At 40.3% G+C, this 15,459-nt stretch overlaps 1 protein-coding gene across 1 annotated transcript; it reads right to left on the bottom strand.

The window, feature by feature from the left end:
• Nucleotides 1-1,895: 1,895 nt before the first annotated feature.
• Nucleotides 1,896-8,950, bottom strand: unm_hu7912 (un-named hu7912). Its single transcript, XM_029440596.1, has 2 exons — nt 8,751-8,950; nt 1,896-5,930 (listed from the first exon to the last, which is right to left on the bottom strand). The coding sequence occupies exon 2, from the start codon at nt 5,876-5,878 to the stop codon at nt 2,678-2,680; it is 3,201 nt and encodes a 1,066-aa protein (XP_029296456.1). The 5' UTR covers nt 5,879-5,930; nt 8,751-8,950; the 3' UTR covers nt 1,896-2,677.
• Between the last annotated feature and the right edge of the window lie 6,509 nt (nt 8,951-15,459).

Here is a 15,459-nt window from a genome sequence, read left to right on the forward strand (position 1 = left end):
AGATAATATCTAAAATAAATACTTACATTTCTGTTGACATCCTCAATTCAAGTTTTTTCTGCTATCCGTTTCCTGTGGTTTTAAAGTAGATTATTCCACACACTAGTTGAAATAACAAATTGTAATTGTTGTCATCATGGTTATATATATATAGAGCAGTGTTTTCTTCATGTTCTCTCCAAAATGTCAATGTCACTACAAATAGTCCTACTCTAAAGTGTCATTCTGTCATACAAGTAATGTTGTTGCACTGAATTAATGTTTTATTTGTAAAAACTAAATTTGGTGTGTCTTAAACTTGAGTTTCTACCCCAGCCTGAATTTACTGGCAAAATAAAACTCTATAAGGCACATGATATTGAAAACTGAGACATATGATGCTGACAAATATTCAGAGCTGACAAACAATAAAATAAATGCTTCTGAGACGAAGAAGAGCAAGGGCCGCATCCCATAGTGAAACACTGAAAAGAACAATAGCTTATCCTTTTTATGGTTTTATGGTATCTGACTAAATCATTAGTTTTTACTGTATTTTAGGTTTTTATTTTTGTGTTGAATTAATAAACTCCAGTCTACTGAAACTTAATTTAGCTTTGGATTACCATTGATGTATATGTGCATGTGGGAACCTTGTTTTAAGACAGACTTGAACATTTGTGAGCCTACCCTTTAATGCTTCAGCATAATCTAAAAGGCCACAAGCAGGATGTGGGTATAGTACTGCTCAAATAGGTTTTATGTATTTATGTAATGTAATACATGCACTTTTCCACTAGGTGGTGGTCTAATAACATAGAAGAAAGACACTTCAGGAAGATCCTTGAGTAAGGGACCTGTTGCAGTAACACAAATCATGTTATAGCACAAACGAACAGTATCTTAACAGAAAGGTCAATGAAACAGGATATAGAGGGATTTTATTTGGACCTCATAGTTATATTAAGTTAAATTACTTCAAATTTTTATTAAAATAAACAGTTATTCTTTATTCTTATGTAATGTATATAATCTTTTAAGGGAGGGGGTAGATAAGTCTTAATTTTCTTGTGTGATTTAATCCTGCATGTGTCCTAAACAATGCATCCTAACTGAAAAGTGAAAGGGACAGGCGGCTAATGTCTTCAGACATGTTGATCAATATGTATATCAATCCTATTGATGGGAACTGACTGAACTTATTTTACCCTGCAAATACCTAATAAGGGGTACCCAGGAAGAGAAATGCAAAACCACAAGGTCACTCGTTAAATTCCATTTATTATATATTTATATATGGGTTATAAACATCACAAAATAGAAAGTTGAGGAAGGTCTTGCACAAAGATATATATATATATATATATATATATATATATATATATATATATATATATATATATATATATATATATATATATATATATATATAATCAAGTAAAAGAGCAACCTTAGATTAGTCAACAATGGCAATGCAATCAGGCATATCATCATATCAGTGCTGCAGCTGTGTTAGGAACATTCTTATTTTATAATTTATGTTTTAGTGCAAAACAAAGTCTTTGCAGCTCCAGGGAATTATTCAATATTAATAATAAAATAGGATATTACAATATAGATGTTAAGGTTGCTCTTTTATTGCATATTGTTTAAGAACTGTGGTAATAGTTACAACAAGGTCTCAAGATCATGATGTTCAAATTATCTAATATTCAATAAATATAATATACCTCTTATATTTCTAAGCATCAAATGGTATCTCATTAACATAATCAATTTAATTATAAGCAATATCCATATTAAAATACCTGAATATAAATAACATGCTTTGAGCAAAATAATTGTTCATTTACAATGGTAGTTCAAACAACCTAAGTCAAGAGCTGTCAAGCATTTAGAAATAGCTAAACCTTTACGTACATTGCTTTGTGTCAAATGCATTTTTTTTTTCTCGACGGAAGGCCACTTTCAAACAAAGCAATTTATACAAGAATGACATCAATTCTTATCACAAGATGATATAAGTTCCAACTAAAATTCTTAATGAAGTGGGAAACAAATAGGTGGTTTGATTGTACATCTCCGTCTATCAAACAAAAAATGAATGCCGCAATAATAAAAAAGTACCCACATAACTACAGTATACTTAGGAAATAATACTTAAGTACTAATAAACAGTTGTAATATTACAACCACTGTGACAAGGTAAAATATAAATTTCTTATATAACATTTGTTGGGGAAATCAATAATGGATGAATGTTACAGGCTGTGCCTACTATTATGTGGTGGCAATGAGATGTGTACTTCATAAATGTTGTGTGCTTCATACATTGTCTGTAGAAACTGCACAGATCATACATGTTCACATCTTAAACACCTGGATAACTTGTGCCTAGTCTACATGCACGATATTAACTCTTCTGAGTGCAACAGGATCAAAACAAGCCAAAAAACAACACAGGGCAACCTTTAAAAGTGAGTATACACTGAATGTGTGTGCATCCTTGTGTGTGTGAGTGTTTGTGTGTGTGGTGACAGAGAGAAATAAGAGAAAGACAGAGACAGAAAGAGAGATTGGTCACATACTATATAAACATATTTCCATATCAATGTTCAATTTGCTAAACCACACCATGTATTTACAGCATGTACATTTAGAGTAGCCGACATCATTATCATTACTTCTTAGTGCTGTACTATATAATATCATCCAGGAGATGAGGGGTACCCACCCAGTCCAGTGTTCTTGGCTCGGACGCAGCCATGATCATGCACATAAACTGTTTCCCTGTTCTCTTATCTATTGGGTAAATTGTAGTTGGAGTGAACCTTTTGTTGCTCTCCACAAACTCACACAGCTGATTATAGATTTTGGGGTACTCGTGACGTAGGAAGACTCCCCTGGTCCTGAGCTCACGCTGGATATTGACAAAGCACACCTCTCTGGCTTTCCTTCCCTTCTCCCCCTCCTTGTCAATGTCCGGTGTGCCTGGAGGCGGAGTGAGAATGAGTGTTTCCATTTCACTATCTTTCCTGAGTACCTTTTTGTCAGGGCTTGAGGAGGCCAACGACACCTTTGCATATTTTCGAACTGTTGGTGCTTGGACCCTTGGTGAAGGTCTGTTAGGCACTAGTTCACCAACAGCTACAGATACATTCAAAAGGAAACATTCATTGGGGTCATACTCGTTACCTGCCTGCTGCAGTTCCTTGCAGTATTCGCCTAGGTTGTCCTTGAAGCCATCAAGCTCTCTGAGCGATAGGTATGTGGGAGACATAAGGAGGCTCTCAAGCCCAACTTGAAGGAAGTTGTCGGCTGTCTCTGGATTAGCAAAACCCAGAAAGAGAACACCTCTCCCCCTGGAGAGGTAGCCAGCTTTAGCAACGCGAGAGAAGGCTTTGTGGATCTCTGAATTCTCTCTGCAGAACTTAAGACTGTGTCGACACACACTGTTCACACGGCCGTACAGACATGTCTCTTTATGGATCTCCCAATCATCCCTGCGACAGTTTCTTGAGCAGTAAAAGGTGTAGCAACTGTGACATGATTTGAAGTACAAGCAGGCGTTGAACATAGTCTCAATCCGGTTGCACTTCTTGTTAGTGCACACCATTGTGTCGTCGTCATCTGTGCTGTGGTCTGGAGAACATTCTTCTGCACTCCTTTGAAAAGCATCACACCCACTATCAGGGTCTTTGATTGTGTCAGGGCTGGATTTGGAGGACGGGAGCTGTGAGTTCAAGTTTTCAAGTCCAGAAGATCCTCTGTCTTTGTCACCATCTTCAGTAATTAGTTGTTTCAGCTGGTCTAAAAGGTCTTCGCTTGATTTTCTGCTAGTTGGAGGTTTGTAATCAATGACCAAATCAGCTAAGAGTTCGTCCAGTTGTTCTAGACTCTGCTGGAGGGAGAAGTTGTTGTGTATCCTCTCTTTGGTTATGTCTGGTGTATTTTGTGGCTCCTTGTGATGCATTACTCTCTGAGATGGTGTCTTTTCACCGTCCAACGTATCCCAGCTGACAGAGTGCACATCACGCCGTTTTCTGTTGCCTGCAGATATGTCATTATCTGTTATGGTGATCTCAGGAGTTACAAACCAGTGGCCACTCTTGGTATTCCTCCACGGATTGCTTGAGCCCCTTTCTAACGAGCTTTCAGAGAGCGAAAGGGCAGCGTAGCGCCTTGGTGAACTTGAGAGATTAAGTATAACAGGTTGAGATGTAACATCAAAGGATGCTGCTTGCTTTGCTTGGTGAAACAGGTTCTCATAGCTTCGTCCACGAGGCACTGATTGCTCTCTTTCATGTCGTGGATATAGAATATTGTCCCAAGACTTGGAGTGGTTTCTGACCTCTGCTCCTAGTCTACTTGTCTCCCCACAGCTGTTAGTAAACCACGGAGGTATACTAGGATCTTGCCTTACCCTTGGTGGTGTGTGCTGAGACGACTGGTTAGAGTAACCAGATATACTTGAGCGATACCAGTCATCTGAAAAGGCCTGCGACATTCGCGGGCGCCGAGGACCCTCCGTATGGTATGTCCTTGATGGAAAGTACTGCTCCTCAGGAGAGCATGGTTTGGAATACAACAACCTTTGGTTACTCATATGGTATGGATTGCACCGGCTGTCCTCTCCATAGTAAGGTCTAGACAGTGGAGTTTGGGAAAAGTATGATCCTGCCTCACTTGTGGAGTAAGGCCTACTATATACAGACTGTGCTGGTTCTCTGTTGGAAAGGTTTTCTGTGTAATATGACCTGACAGGAAGGGTGTGCACCCATCGAGTCCTTGGATCATACTGACTAGTCATTGTACTACCATTGCTGGTTAGACTGGACCGGTCATCCTGAAAGTGTGCTCTAGAATAGGGATGGACTGGATACCGAACAGGGTCCTCTGTATAGAAAAACTTAGTTGGTATGTTTGGATTTGAGTAAGCTCTTTGTTCTTGACTCAGATATGGTGCTGTTGGTGGCGGCATTCTGTTCATGTCTAGATGCTGGTATGAGATGGGAGACATGCTGGTGGTATAGTGGTATCCTTGTCTAAAATCTCCACTGTAGCATTCGCTTGGAGTGGGCGTTGGTGAGGAGACAATCTGTCGAGGTACATACAAACCTCTACTGCTACTGGCCTGGGAGTATCTCTGCCAAAGATGCTCAGTCCGTACATTGGGAACCTGCCTAGATGTGTGCTGCAGTACAGCAGCATCCGGTTTAATGTCCACACGGCACCTGACATGAGGGGTTATGGCTGGTTTATCTGGTTTATTCTCCTCAAAACAGTCTGAGACATAGAGGGGAGTTTGAGGTTGCAGTTTGATAGGATGCACCTCATTCAAAAAAGCCCTGTTTGAAGAGTAGGATTCTCGATGGGTTTCAGAAGTCCTCAAGGTATCTGATACGGCCTGAGGCGCATCCCCGCCCTTCCTGGCTCTTGAAGGAGACACTGAGATGGGAACAGGAGTGAGCGTGGACTTAATTCTTGGAGCACTTCTAGATCTTGCTCTCTTTTTAGAGTCTGACCATGTTAGATGGCTGGTTTTGTCCTGGGCAGTTTGCTGCTGGAACTGCCTGGTGTTGAACAGATCGGGAGACGAAAAGTGAATATACCCCGGTTGATCTATTCCATTCCACATTAGATCTTTGTTTAATGTCTCATGCTCAGCACTCTTGTAAGGGTACTCCATTGAGGAAGAGAGGGACTGAGGGTCATCAAGTGACTCAATGAAGTCAAAGCTACGGCAGTGTCTTTTGTTGATGATTTCTGGTTTGTCGATCATTTTCAAGTCACATTGCCGGGAGGAGTGGAGAGAAATGGAGTGGTCGGTGATGGGATTTAGAGAAAAGTCCCGATATAGAGTCGATGCCAGTATATCAGGGGGATGCGTTCGTGTCATCTTAAAAGAACTTCAATGCTCTCCATTCAGTGTGATCCGAGATCAACACAGCCTGTGGACAGAAAGAGAGAGAAGGAAACAAGTACACTTAAATATAATTAAAATGTACAGATGTGAGGTAAATGTTCTGAAAGATGAAGTTCATTACACCAGTAGTAGGATCCATTTATATTTCATGAGTCTGTGAACCAAATCACTTTACACATTTTGAAATCCTTCATCAAATCAATTATTTTCATTCAAAAGCATCTATTAAGTTGAATCAGATGTAATTGAATCTGTACAGCAACATCCTGACCACATGACACAGACACCTGTTAAGATAATTGTGTATAAATATAACAGCCAAGTTAATTTCATGTCAACAGCCACAATACATCAGTTTGTATGTAAGTAAATCCCAAGACTGATAAGACATGACCTTAAATTAGACTGGAGACACTGTATGCTAACATTAGCTATTAACATTATATTGCACTGCTAACTAGGTTTTTTTATTTAAAAAATACAAAACAAAACGTGCAAGTAACCTATAACCAATAAACAAAATTGTCAGTAACTTGTAATCTTTTTTTTCAATATTCAAATTTCAAATGAAGTGCAACAAACATGTTTTATTTATAATGTTTGAATTATTCACATCTGAAATAAATAATGTACAGAAACCGCTTCCAATCTCTGCTTTAAGAACCCATAGTGTTTTTGAAGGCCTTGGAATATTTTTATAGACAAAACGATTCTGTTTCAACAATGGATGTATGTGTCACACACACATGGGCTTCCTTGTTGGCACCAACCCACGAGCTAACCCTGAGTTACCATCTGTTCATCGTGATGAGAGACTGACCAACCATCTCCCTGTCATGCCTCCACAACACACCTAAATATCACGTCCTTTCACACTTAACCAACTGTGACAGACAAACCAACACTGTTATTCACTGCTTTGCTTGGTTCCTGAGAATTATTAGTTTCAAAGACATATTATAAGATATGTTTGTGTTTATGCTAATCATTTAAAAACACACAGCAACTACAGTTGCATACAAGGATTATATATTTTATTTAAAAATACTGTTTTCTAAATTTGCATGAATGGGTGTCAGTGGGTAAAAACATTGAAAATGAATACCAGATCACAGATCAGATGTTGGCAAGATGGATCACCTATATTTAGGATAATCAATTGTACATACAGAATCAGCTTCTCCTTATATTGTGTCCAAATACATGCAATAGTAGTCAATATTTTGTAGTCATGGAATGAGTAATACAAGATCTCAATTTGAGCAAATGTTCCCATATTTCCCAAAGCTGCTGTTCTTACAAAGATCTTATCACCATTAGGACTAATGGTCACTGATGTCTAATTGATGGCTAATTGTCATTATAATATGAATACCATCTGAGACTCATTCTGTGTCACTTGCCAATATAGCGGACGTAATTTCATTATTAATATCCCATCAGTGAGGAATATGAAAATGACGATGGAATGAGTAATGAAGTTTAAACTTTATGCCAACACATAGGTAATCTTCCTTTCACTCTTCCTATTCTTTTAGGTTAAATGAATGAGGGGAGATGTCAGCAAGATGGAAATGGTCTTGATGAGACTTCATTTTATTACACAGCATAACAAAATAGGCCTAATAAGATGCAAGATGTGAAGCGTGAACATTCAGTGAGTAGTTCACTTCCACAATCTATATGTCTCAAACAGCTACCCAGCTTTAATACATCAGTGGACATGAACACGAGCTTTCCATCACAGTTGCATTAAATGGTGTTGTTATAGGAGATATGAATGGGTTTGCAAGGATACTGTAAAAAAAGAGCCCTGCAAAGCTGCTATACAAGTTCCAATAGGAAAGCTACAGTATATATGTGCCACAAGAGATTAATAAAATATCTGAAATAATTATAGGTCTACAATAGGTCACTATTGACATCCCTATTGAGCACCACAGGGCACACTTTTAAGTCCCTGTGGAAACATTAGGTTTTTAGTTGTTGTAAAGTGTTAATGATCTAGGACTGAAGATAAGACAGAATAGCACATTTGTTTTTAAAATTAGAGGACAGGAGAAGAAGCTTAGGCTAACTGAATGCATGCATTCCTTCCTCTACTCATCCCCATGGTCTAAAGCTGTTGTTGAATAAAGGGACTACACTTTCTTGCACAAGTATAAAACCACATGCCACATACTGTCTCCATGGCTACAGCACACAGCAAAGAAACCATGAAACACTCCTGGAGTTGCACACCCAGGGTACAATTTCAGTCTGAAAAAATAAGACTCACAATCAAAATGAATTGCTTTAATATCGTCTGTGCGGGCAAAATCCATCTGTGACATACAGGTGCTACTTTACATTGACCTTAGCAAAGGATCCGACAGAGATAGTGATATAATAGCCTATTTAGCCAACGGCTGTATTTTCCTGTGCTATATTTGTGTTGTTGTTAGGGGTTTATCTTCATGCAGTTTCATATTAAATGGACTAATTTGCTTGTCAGTTTGTAACTAAAACTAAAAACTTCGACTGTATTCTTTCATTTTGCAATATTTTCCAGACAATAACAAATGTGATTCCGATTCGCCTGAAAGCTCCCCATGGGGCCAAAGCGAGGCGCATTCAGCCTTGAAGCGTTACCAAATAATAGCTCTACGCACCCCTTTTATTTTGGTGCTGCGGCACGAACGGCCCTCCATCCTTTATGGCTGACCTGATGCCTTTGAGCCCCCCGAACGACATTATTTGCGGAGAAAGAAAGAAGCAGCAGGTTCAAACCAGGGAAAGAAGGGGGGGATGAGTTCGGCTAAGTTTTTAAAAAGGAAAGATTTGGCGAGTGAACGAGGGGCCTTACCTCCTCGCCAGTGAGTAGATCGGATGCGGGGGACATGGTGAAGTGGCAGCCTGTTCTCCGCGAGTTGCAGCTTCACTCCTTCTGCACCTGCTGTGAGTCTCCCGGAGCACAGCACTCGTCCTTCATGCAGCCTTTACATGTTGTCTTCACCCAACGATGCTCTCGCACTCTGGTTTTGTGTGTGTGTATGTGTGTTTGTGTGTGTGTGATGGAGGATTGGAGGAGGTGTGTCTGAGTCTGCGCTTGTGCGTGTGCCTCTGGAGGCGTGGTTGTGCGTGTTTTCATGAGGAGGGAGGGAGGGAGGGAGGAGGGGTTGGGGGTGTTGGAAGAGGCTGGGGTGGGTGATCAGTCTCGGAGCAGCAATGCGGTCTCTCCGTTCATCTCGGAACATGGATCCCTGAGGACAACTGCATGGGCATTTCCGGTGGCACTGCTGGTTGTGTGGTTCCTGCAGTGTAATGTATTTTCTAAATAGCTTTTTTCATCATGAGGCAAAGCGATTCTGACATTTAGGCCTACATTTTTAGAAAGTTTGCAGACAGACTGAACAAAAAACTGCCTGCAAAAGTGGGCCTCTCCTACACTTGACTAGTCACTTCTGGTCTTCCTCCTACACAGTTGCACATGCATTATACATGGTGATGAGAAAGTTCCGTCTTCTGCCAGCAGACTGGAAGTGTGTACTTTGCTGTAATGGAAATAGATGTGTGATGTAAGGCTGCAACCAAATATTTTTTTTATTATCCATTAACGACCACTACTTATTTCTTGATTAGGTCTATAAAATGTCAGTCAGAAAAATGTGAAAAGTGGCGTTTATAATGTCCCATAGCCCAAGGTGACATCTTCAAATGGCTTATTGTAATCGATCAACAGCCCAAAATCCAAAGACATTCAAACATATATCATTTACGACATAGAAAAGCATAAAACCAATGCTTTAGTTCTTTATTTGTGCATATGATATAGAGAAGATATACAATAACATAAGCAAATGCACAGGTGGGATGAAAAATACCCAGAGGGCAAAGCTGTGTAAGCTGTGTATTCTTGCCACCAATTTACAAACAGACGTAAAATATAAAAAAAGAAAATAATACAATTTTCAAACAAGTCTTTTAAAGAAAATCAGAAATGAGGAGTGACTGCAACTCGACGCAGTAAATCTGTTCCACATAACTGTGCCTGGAGTCTGAACAACACCTGTAGCTGCATACATTCATATTGTCATAAAATTCCTCTTGTACTCCATGGAAATCTTCCTTAATACGATATGGTTTTGATAAAACACATCGTCTTTGTTGTTTGCAATCTTGCAAGATTATAAATCAGTTACATTATGCATTCCCTCTCTTGCTCTGTGCCTCACACATCTGCCCTAAAGTCTCACCTCACCACAGCCTTCTGCATTGTCTGGATTGATGATGGGGACAGCTGGCTGTGAGCCCCAGCCAGGAGCATGTGACCGCCGCTGGAAAACTGCAAACTGAAGCACTCTCAAGGCAGATAGAAATCACTACTGACAAACTATGCTGATAGGGCTGAAGATCGCAATGATATTGTTGCTTTGACAGAGCTCATTTTGTTACAGGACAGGCAGTTTAACACTGCGTGCACATACGAGATAATCTCCAGGTTTCTTTTTCTATTATCTATACTTTTCCTGCATCCTTGTTACTTAACACCATAGCTAACCAAGACTCCATCTGTGACATACCACGTGTATGAGATATGATTCAGAATGACAGTCCAGTGAATCTCACATTGTGCAGCATCCAGCAATCCCTGAGAGTGGGATCTATCTGAGCATGTGTGACTCACCCTCCACAACACAGTGCATTGGTTTGGCATCAGTTTGTGTCAGCTGTTGGTTAGCAGGCATAAGTGTCTGTCAGCTGGCTGCTAGCAGGTGTCTTAGGCACCTTGTAGGCTCCGTGGAGAGGAAATCAATGGCTCTCTGTTGATTAGAGGCCCCTCTAACAGGGATCAATCAGACGTATATCACCACAAAGCAACAACATTAAAGCGGAACACTGCGTCACTCCGACTCGATTTCTCAAACAAGCTTTCATGCTGCTCTGACAAATCAGCAATAATGAGCCATAAGGAGGAATCTGGACATTCTGCTTTGTTCTTACACTGTTCCGCGCTCAGGCTGGCACAGTAAACAACTGTCAGTACTCCAGCTGTCTCCAATTAGCTCTATGTAAGATTAAGTGACTCTCTACAAACTTTCCTTCTGATTTCTCTGTTCCCATTGGAGGGAATTACATAAGAGATGCAGAGATGCACACACACACACACACAGCCAGGCCCCATTGCTTACAAAGTCCAGCCCAAAATAGCCAGTGTGGCAGGCTAATACAAAGCAACTCTCAGCTTATTGTGGACTGTAATGATATGTCAGAGGAAACAAGGAAAAGACATTAGACAGCAACTTGACTGTTTCGCAAGGAATCCCGAGGGAGGCTAGAGATGTCCACGGTCGCTGGAGTGGTGAATATTTCACACAGCCAGAATTAGACCTCTTACACAGACATACGTCTGAATGTGGGAGGTTCCTACAGATCTTACAGGACCTTTTCATGCCTTGTAAGAAATGTGTAGATTCAGTGAAATGCAGCAGCTGTGAATGTGAAGACTCAGTGGGAGACGCACCCAGTCTTCCCTTAATTCCAGATGAACCCTGATTAAGTCCGAATTAAACCACTCAATCCTCTCCGTCCAACTTTCTTGTCCCAGACAAGATTTACAGTTGTGACAGTTAAATGCAGCCAAGTTAAGTATTTGGATGCTTTTATGGCTCAACGTGGAACTGGAAAATCCATGTTGGCATTGCTTTGATTCCTAGTGGATCAGACTGGATTATTTTCAGAGGATTTCAAGGTTTTTCCAGAATGCACTTTTACTGGTGTCCTCATGTTGCTGATACTGCATGTTGTAAAGGTGGCAAATGTTTGCAAAAGAGCACCGTCTGGAGAAATGTTGACCCTCTGTGTCTTGAGACTTAAAGTTCCAGTGTGTAGGATTGATTGGTATGTAGCAGGGAAGTTGCAGATCCAGTGTTTGGTTTGTCCGCTACTGTACATGGCGGTGCAACATGGCGGACTCCATGAAGAGCACCTGCTCCCTTTGGTAAACGAAAACACGATGATTCTTAGTTTCAGGTGATTATACACAAATAAAAACATGATATTTAATATTATATTCCATTTCTACCTTTAGATCCCTCTGAATCAGGGCCGTCATTAATGAGTTGTTTTGATCATAAAGTAAAATGCTGTTCCAGATACCTGTGACAAAATGTGTTGTGCCTTTGTAGATACACTGTGATCTGTAAATGCACATGTGTAAATGATGAACTGAGGCTTAATATTGTTGAAAGTGCACCTTCTTTTCTTAAGAAAGTTCAGGTTGTTCATAATGTTTTGTAAAAAGATCAAATTTGAACATTTTCAAGATGAACTTGTTCTTTTTTGCACTAAAACAAAGGGAAACATTTGGAGTTGTGGTTATTTACAGGTTATTATGCTGTGATGTTACTGCTCCGGCCCACTTGAGATCAAATTGTGCTGCATGTGGCCCCTGAACTGAAACGAGTTTGACACCCCTGCTCTAAATCCTACACACTGTGCATTTAAAGAGTAGAATAAAATAGAATAGAATAACCATTTGAATGTAATTGTCTCATGCTTGATTAGCAAATGATGTTTACTTTTCGCTGCACAAAAAAAGAACATTCCAATCCCCTCCCCTCTATCACTCATAAACAAATTCATGTACAAGACCAACCCTTTGGGAGCGGTATCCATGGTAACCCACACTGAGTAGGAGCAAAAGAGACTGAATTGATTTCAAAGGGAATGAAGTAAAGTGCTGATGGGAGTCTTCCATGGAGACCATAAAAATCTACGTCACGAGGATGAGACGGAGGGAGGTGAAAATTGCTTGTAAACCTTCGACAATCTGCAAATGCACCGCAGGAGGGATTGAGCAGTGCAGCTTCGTATCGACTGCACGTTTAGTGGGGGAAACACAATGTCGATGTCTCTTCTGTAACAGATTATCTCAAAGCAGAGGTGGAGGTTTAAAGTTAACATAAGGTTTACCATAAGGAGACCCCCCCCCCCCCCCCTCTGGCAGCCTCTCGGTGAAAATATGACAGGAAGAAAGACTCATGTGGGCATATTCTTAGATCCTCCTCTCAGTACATTTAGGTCAAAGTAAGAATAGTGTAGATATTATTCACAGCTGCACTGAGCAAACACAAACTCCTCTGTCCTGCTCTCTGGAGTCACAGTAAGACATCCCATGGTGAGTCTTAATTAAATCTTTGCTACACACTCCTCTCTCATCCTTCATCATCTGCTATTTTGGCTAAGGATTGACTCAGTCATGTGTGTGACTTTATTAAAGGGGAAATATCTCCTCTCGCTGCGTGCAGTGTCTTTCTGAGGCCTCGTGATGGTGTGAATTATTTGTGCTCGTGCATTGTCACCAGGATATTGTTATGTAACGAGCAGGAGACAGACTGCAGCTATATTACATTTAGAGAGTTTCATCAGATTTGTGAAGCTGTGAAGAGGTTTAGCGAGAGGTTTTATAATGCAGGACTGTCATTAAGGTCCCGCTATTCACGACTGGACAGACAACAAATCTTTTGTGCCTCGGTTAGGAAGAATCAATGAGGTCCTTCTAAATATGGATATTCTCTCGCTCCCCATCCCACAGCAGCACAATGCAAAAGCAGTACTGAGTTGCACTAATTGTGCAAGGCCGTAGCACCATGTATAATAGCTGTAACAGTCACTGTTTCACTTTCAAACACTGCCATCTGATTGCTCAATCGAACGACAACAAATTGTGGACTGACACTTTTCTTCTCCCTTCATAAAGGGAGAACTGGTCACATGTATTCTGTCGAACAAATGAAACAAATACGACATGACCTCATGAACTCTTTCCCATTCAAATCCTGCAGAGTTTGCATATCCACCAATCATGTTACAATGCGCAAATCAGTTTTGACACTTAATGTATGTAATTATGCATTCTGGTTGCCGGTTGCAGCCATCCAGATGCACCTGTGCTCGCAGCTTTCTCCGGGCTGTTTAAATGGGTCAGCTCTAGAAATATCCTGGCTCGGAGAAGAAGTCGTGAGCGCCCCTCCCGTAACAGAAGAACAATATTGCTGGCGGTACCCTTGAATTCTTTGTTTGTGACCTGCAAAGTCATAGGAGTTGTATTACAGTGATTACACAACACCTCAAGTGTATGACTAGTGGGCGAAAATCACAATTTCTGTTGTTTTCTTGTGAATGGATGGCGTGGTTGTAGAGTAGATGAACTCTGTCCAATAATCAAGATACTACAGTCGCTTCTTTGCTGGTGGAGGTTCAAAGTGTGAAGTGGATTGTGTGACTCATGCTGACTTACACATTTTAGATGTCAAAAAATAGAACGTAATCATCTTCCAGAACGTGTTTCTGTCTTTGCAGATGGGTCGAGCATCTGAACCGCTAACCAAATCTGGATTTGTCAGAGGACAATAGTATGGCCCAGTGGGCAGCGAGATAAGAAGTGCAGAGATTTAAAAACCACACTGACCTTTTGTGAGCGAGCTGCTATATAACATGCATGCCTGCAAATTGGATTTGCACGCCAAACACTGCAATGAAAACTTTCAAGGGGAAAAGAAATTGATCCGTTTGGTGATTAAAATTGAGCTTTTTCTCCCTCGCTGCATAAAACCAACAAGCCTAAATATTTAGACAGGGAAAGCTGTTTCAAAGCTTGATGGAAAGTAAAACATCCATTTTAATGCATTTGTTTCAGCTCCAGATTCAGTCATTGATTTGTACAATGAAATACAGTCGTTCTTTTGACTGGGGGGATGCATAATACTATCGGGCCCTTTAAGCTGCAGCTGCTGCGTTCAGATTTGCAGCCCTAATGAAAGTCCAGAAGACATTAGAACATGATGTGTTTTTCCTCACACACTATAAATAAGGCCATTATTCTAAGAAGAAAATGTCGGCTTTGATGAGTAATCTTCACGGAGCCGTTTGTTCATGTGCGCTTTTGTGTTTCGTTTAATAGGATTATGCGCACATTGGTGTTTTTATTAATGTTTTCGATTTGATTATGACTCGTGTAATTACAATGTATGTCTCAGAAGACACAATGAAAGGGAGACCAATAAAACACTTTGTCAACATTACATCGCTGAATAGTCGGTGACTTACTAACATCTCATTTCTACAAATAAATAAATAAGAATCCTGGCTGTAGCGCTGAACATGTTTTTATTTGATTGTTTGAATGAACATATTGTATGTTATTGTTATGAAAAGTTCTGCTAGAAACAGAGACATAAAAGGGTTCCCTTATTACATCAGTGCAACATGAATTACATAACCGGTTTAATCTTGTGCAGAATTGAAAGTAGTCACACTGCAAGGCCACACCACCTGGTGGTCACATTAGTACTGCTTTCACAGCGACTGTGCAAAAAACTCTTTCAGCTGAGCAAATTATTGAGATATGACTGCACATCAAGCTCAGCTACCACCTGCATTAATCCTGCCAACTGGGGTACCTGCAGACCGCTGAGGTGTACTTGTTGTCATAACTCAAAGAAGCTTTATTCTATCATTACAATTTCTCACAACTTTGTCAGTCGACTCGCTCCTAATGCATTTGTATCATT

The sequence above is a fragment of the Cottoperca gobio genome, chromosome 9 (assembly GCF_900634415.1).
Source record: "Cottoperca gobio chromosome 9, fCotGob3.1, whole genome shotgun sequence".
NCBI lineage: Eukaryota > Metazoa > Chordata > Actinopteri > Perciformes > Bovichtidae > Cottoperca > Cottoperca gobio.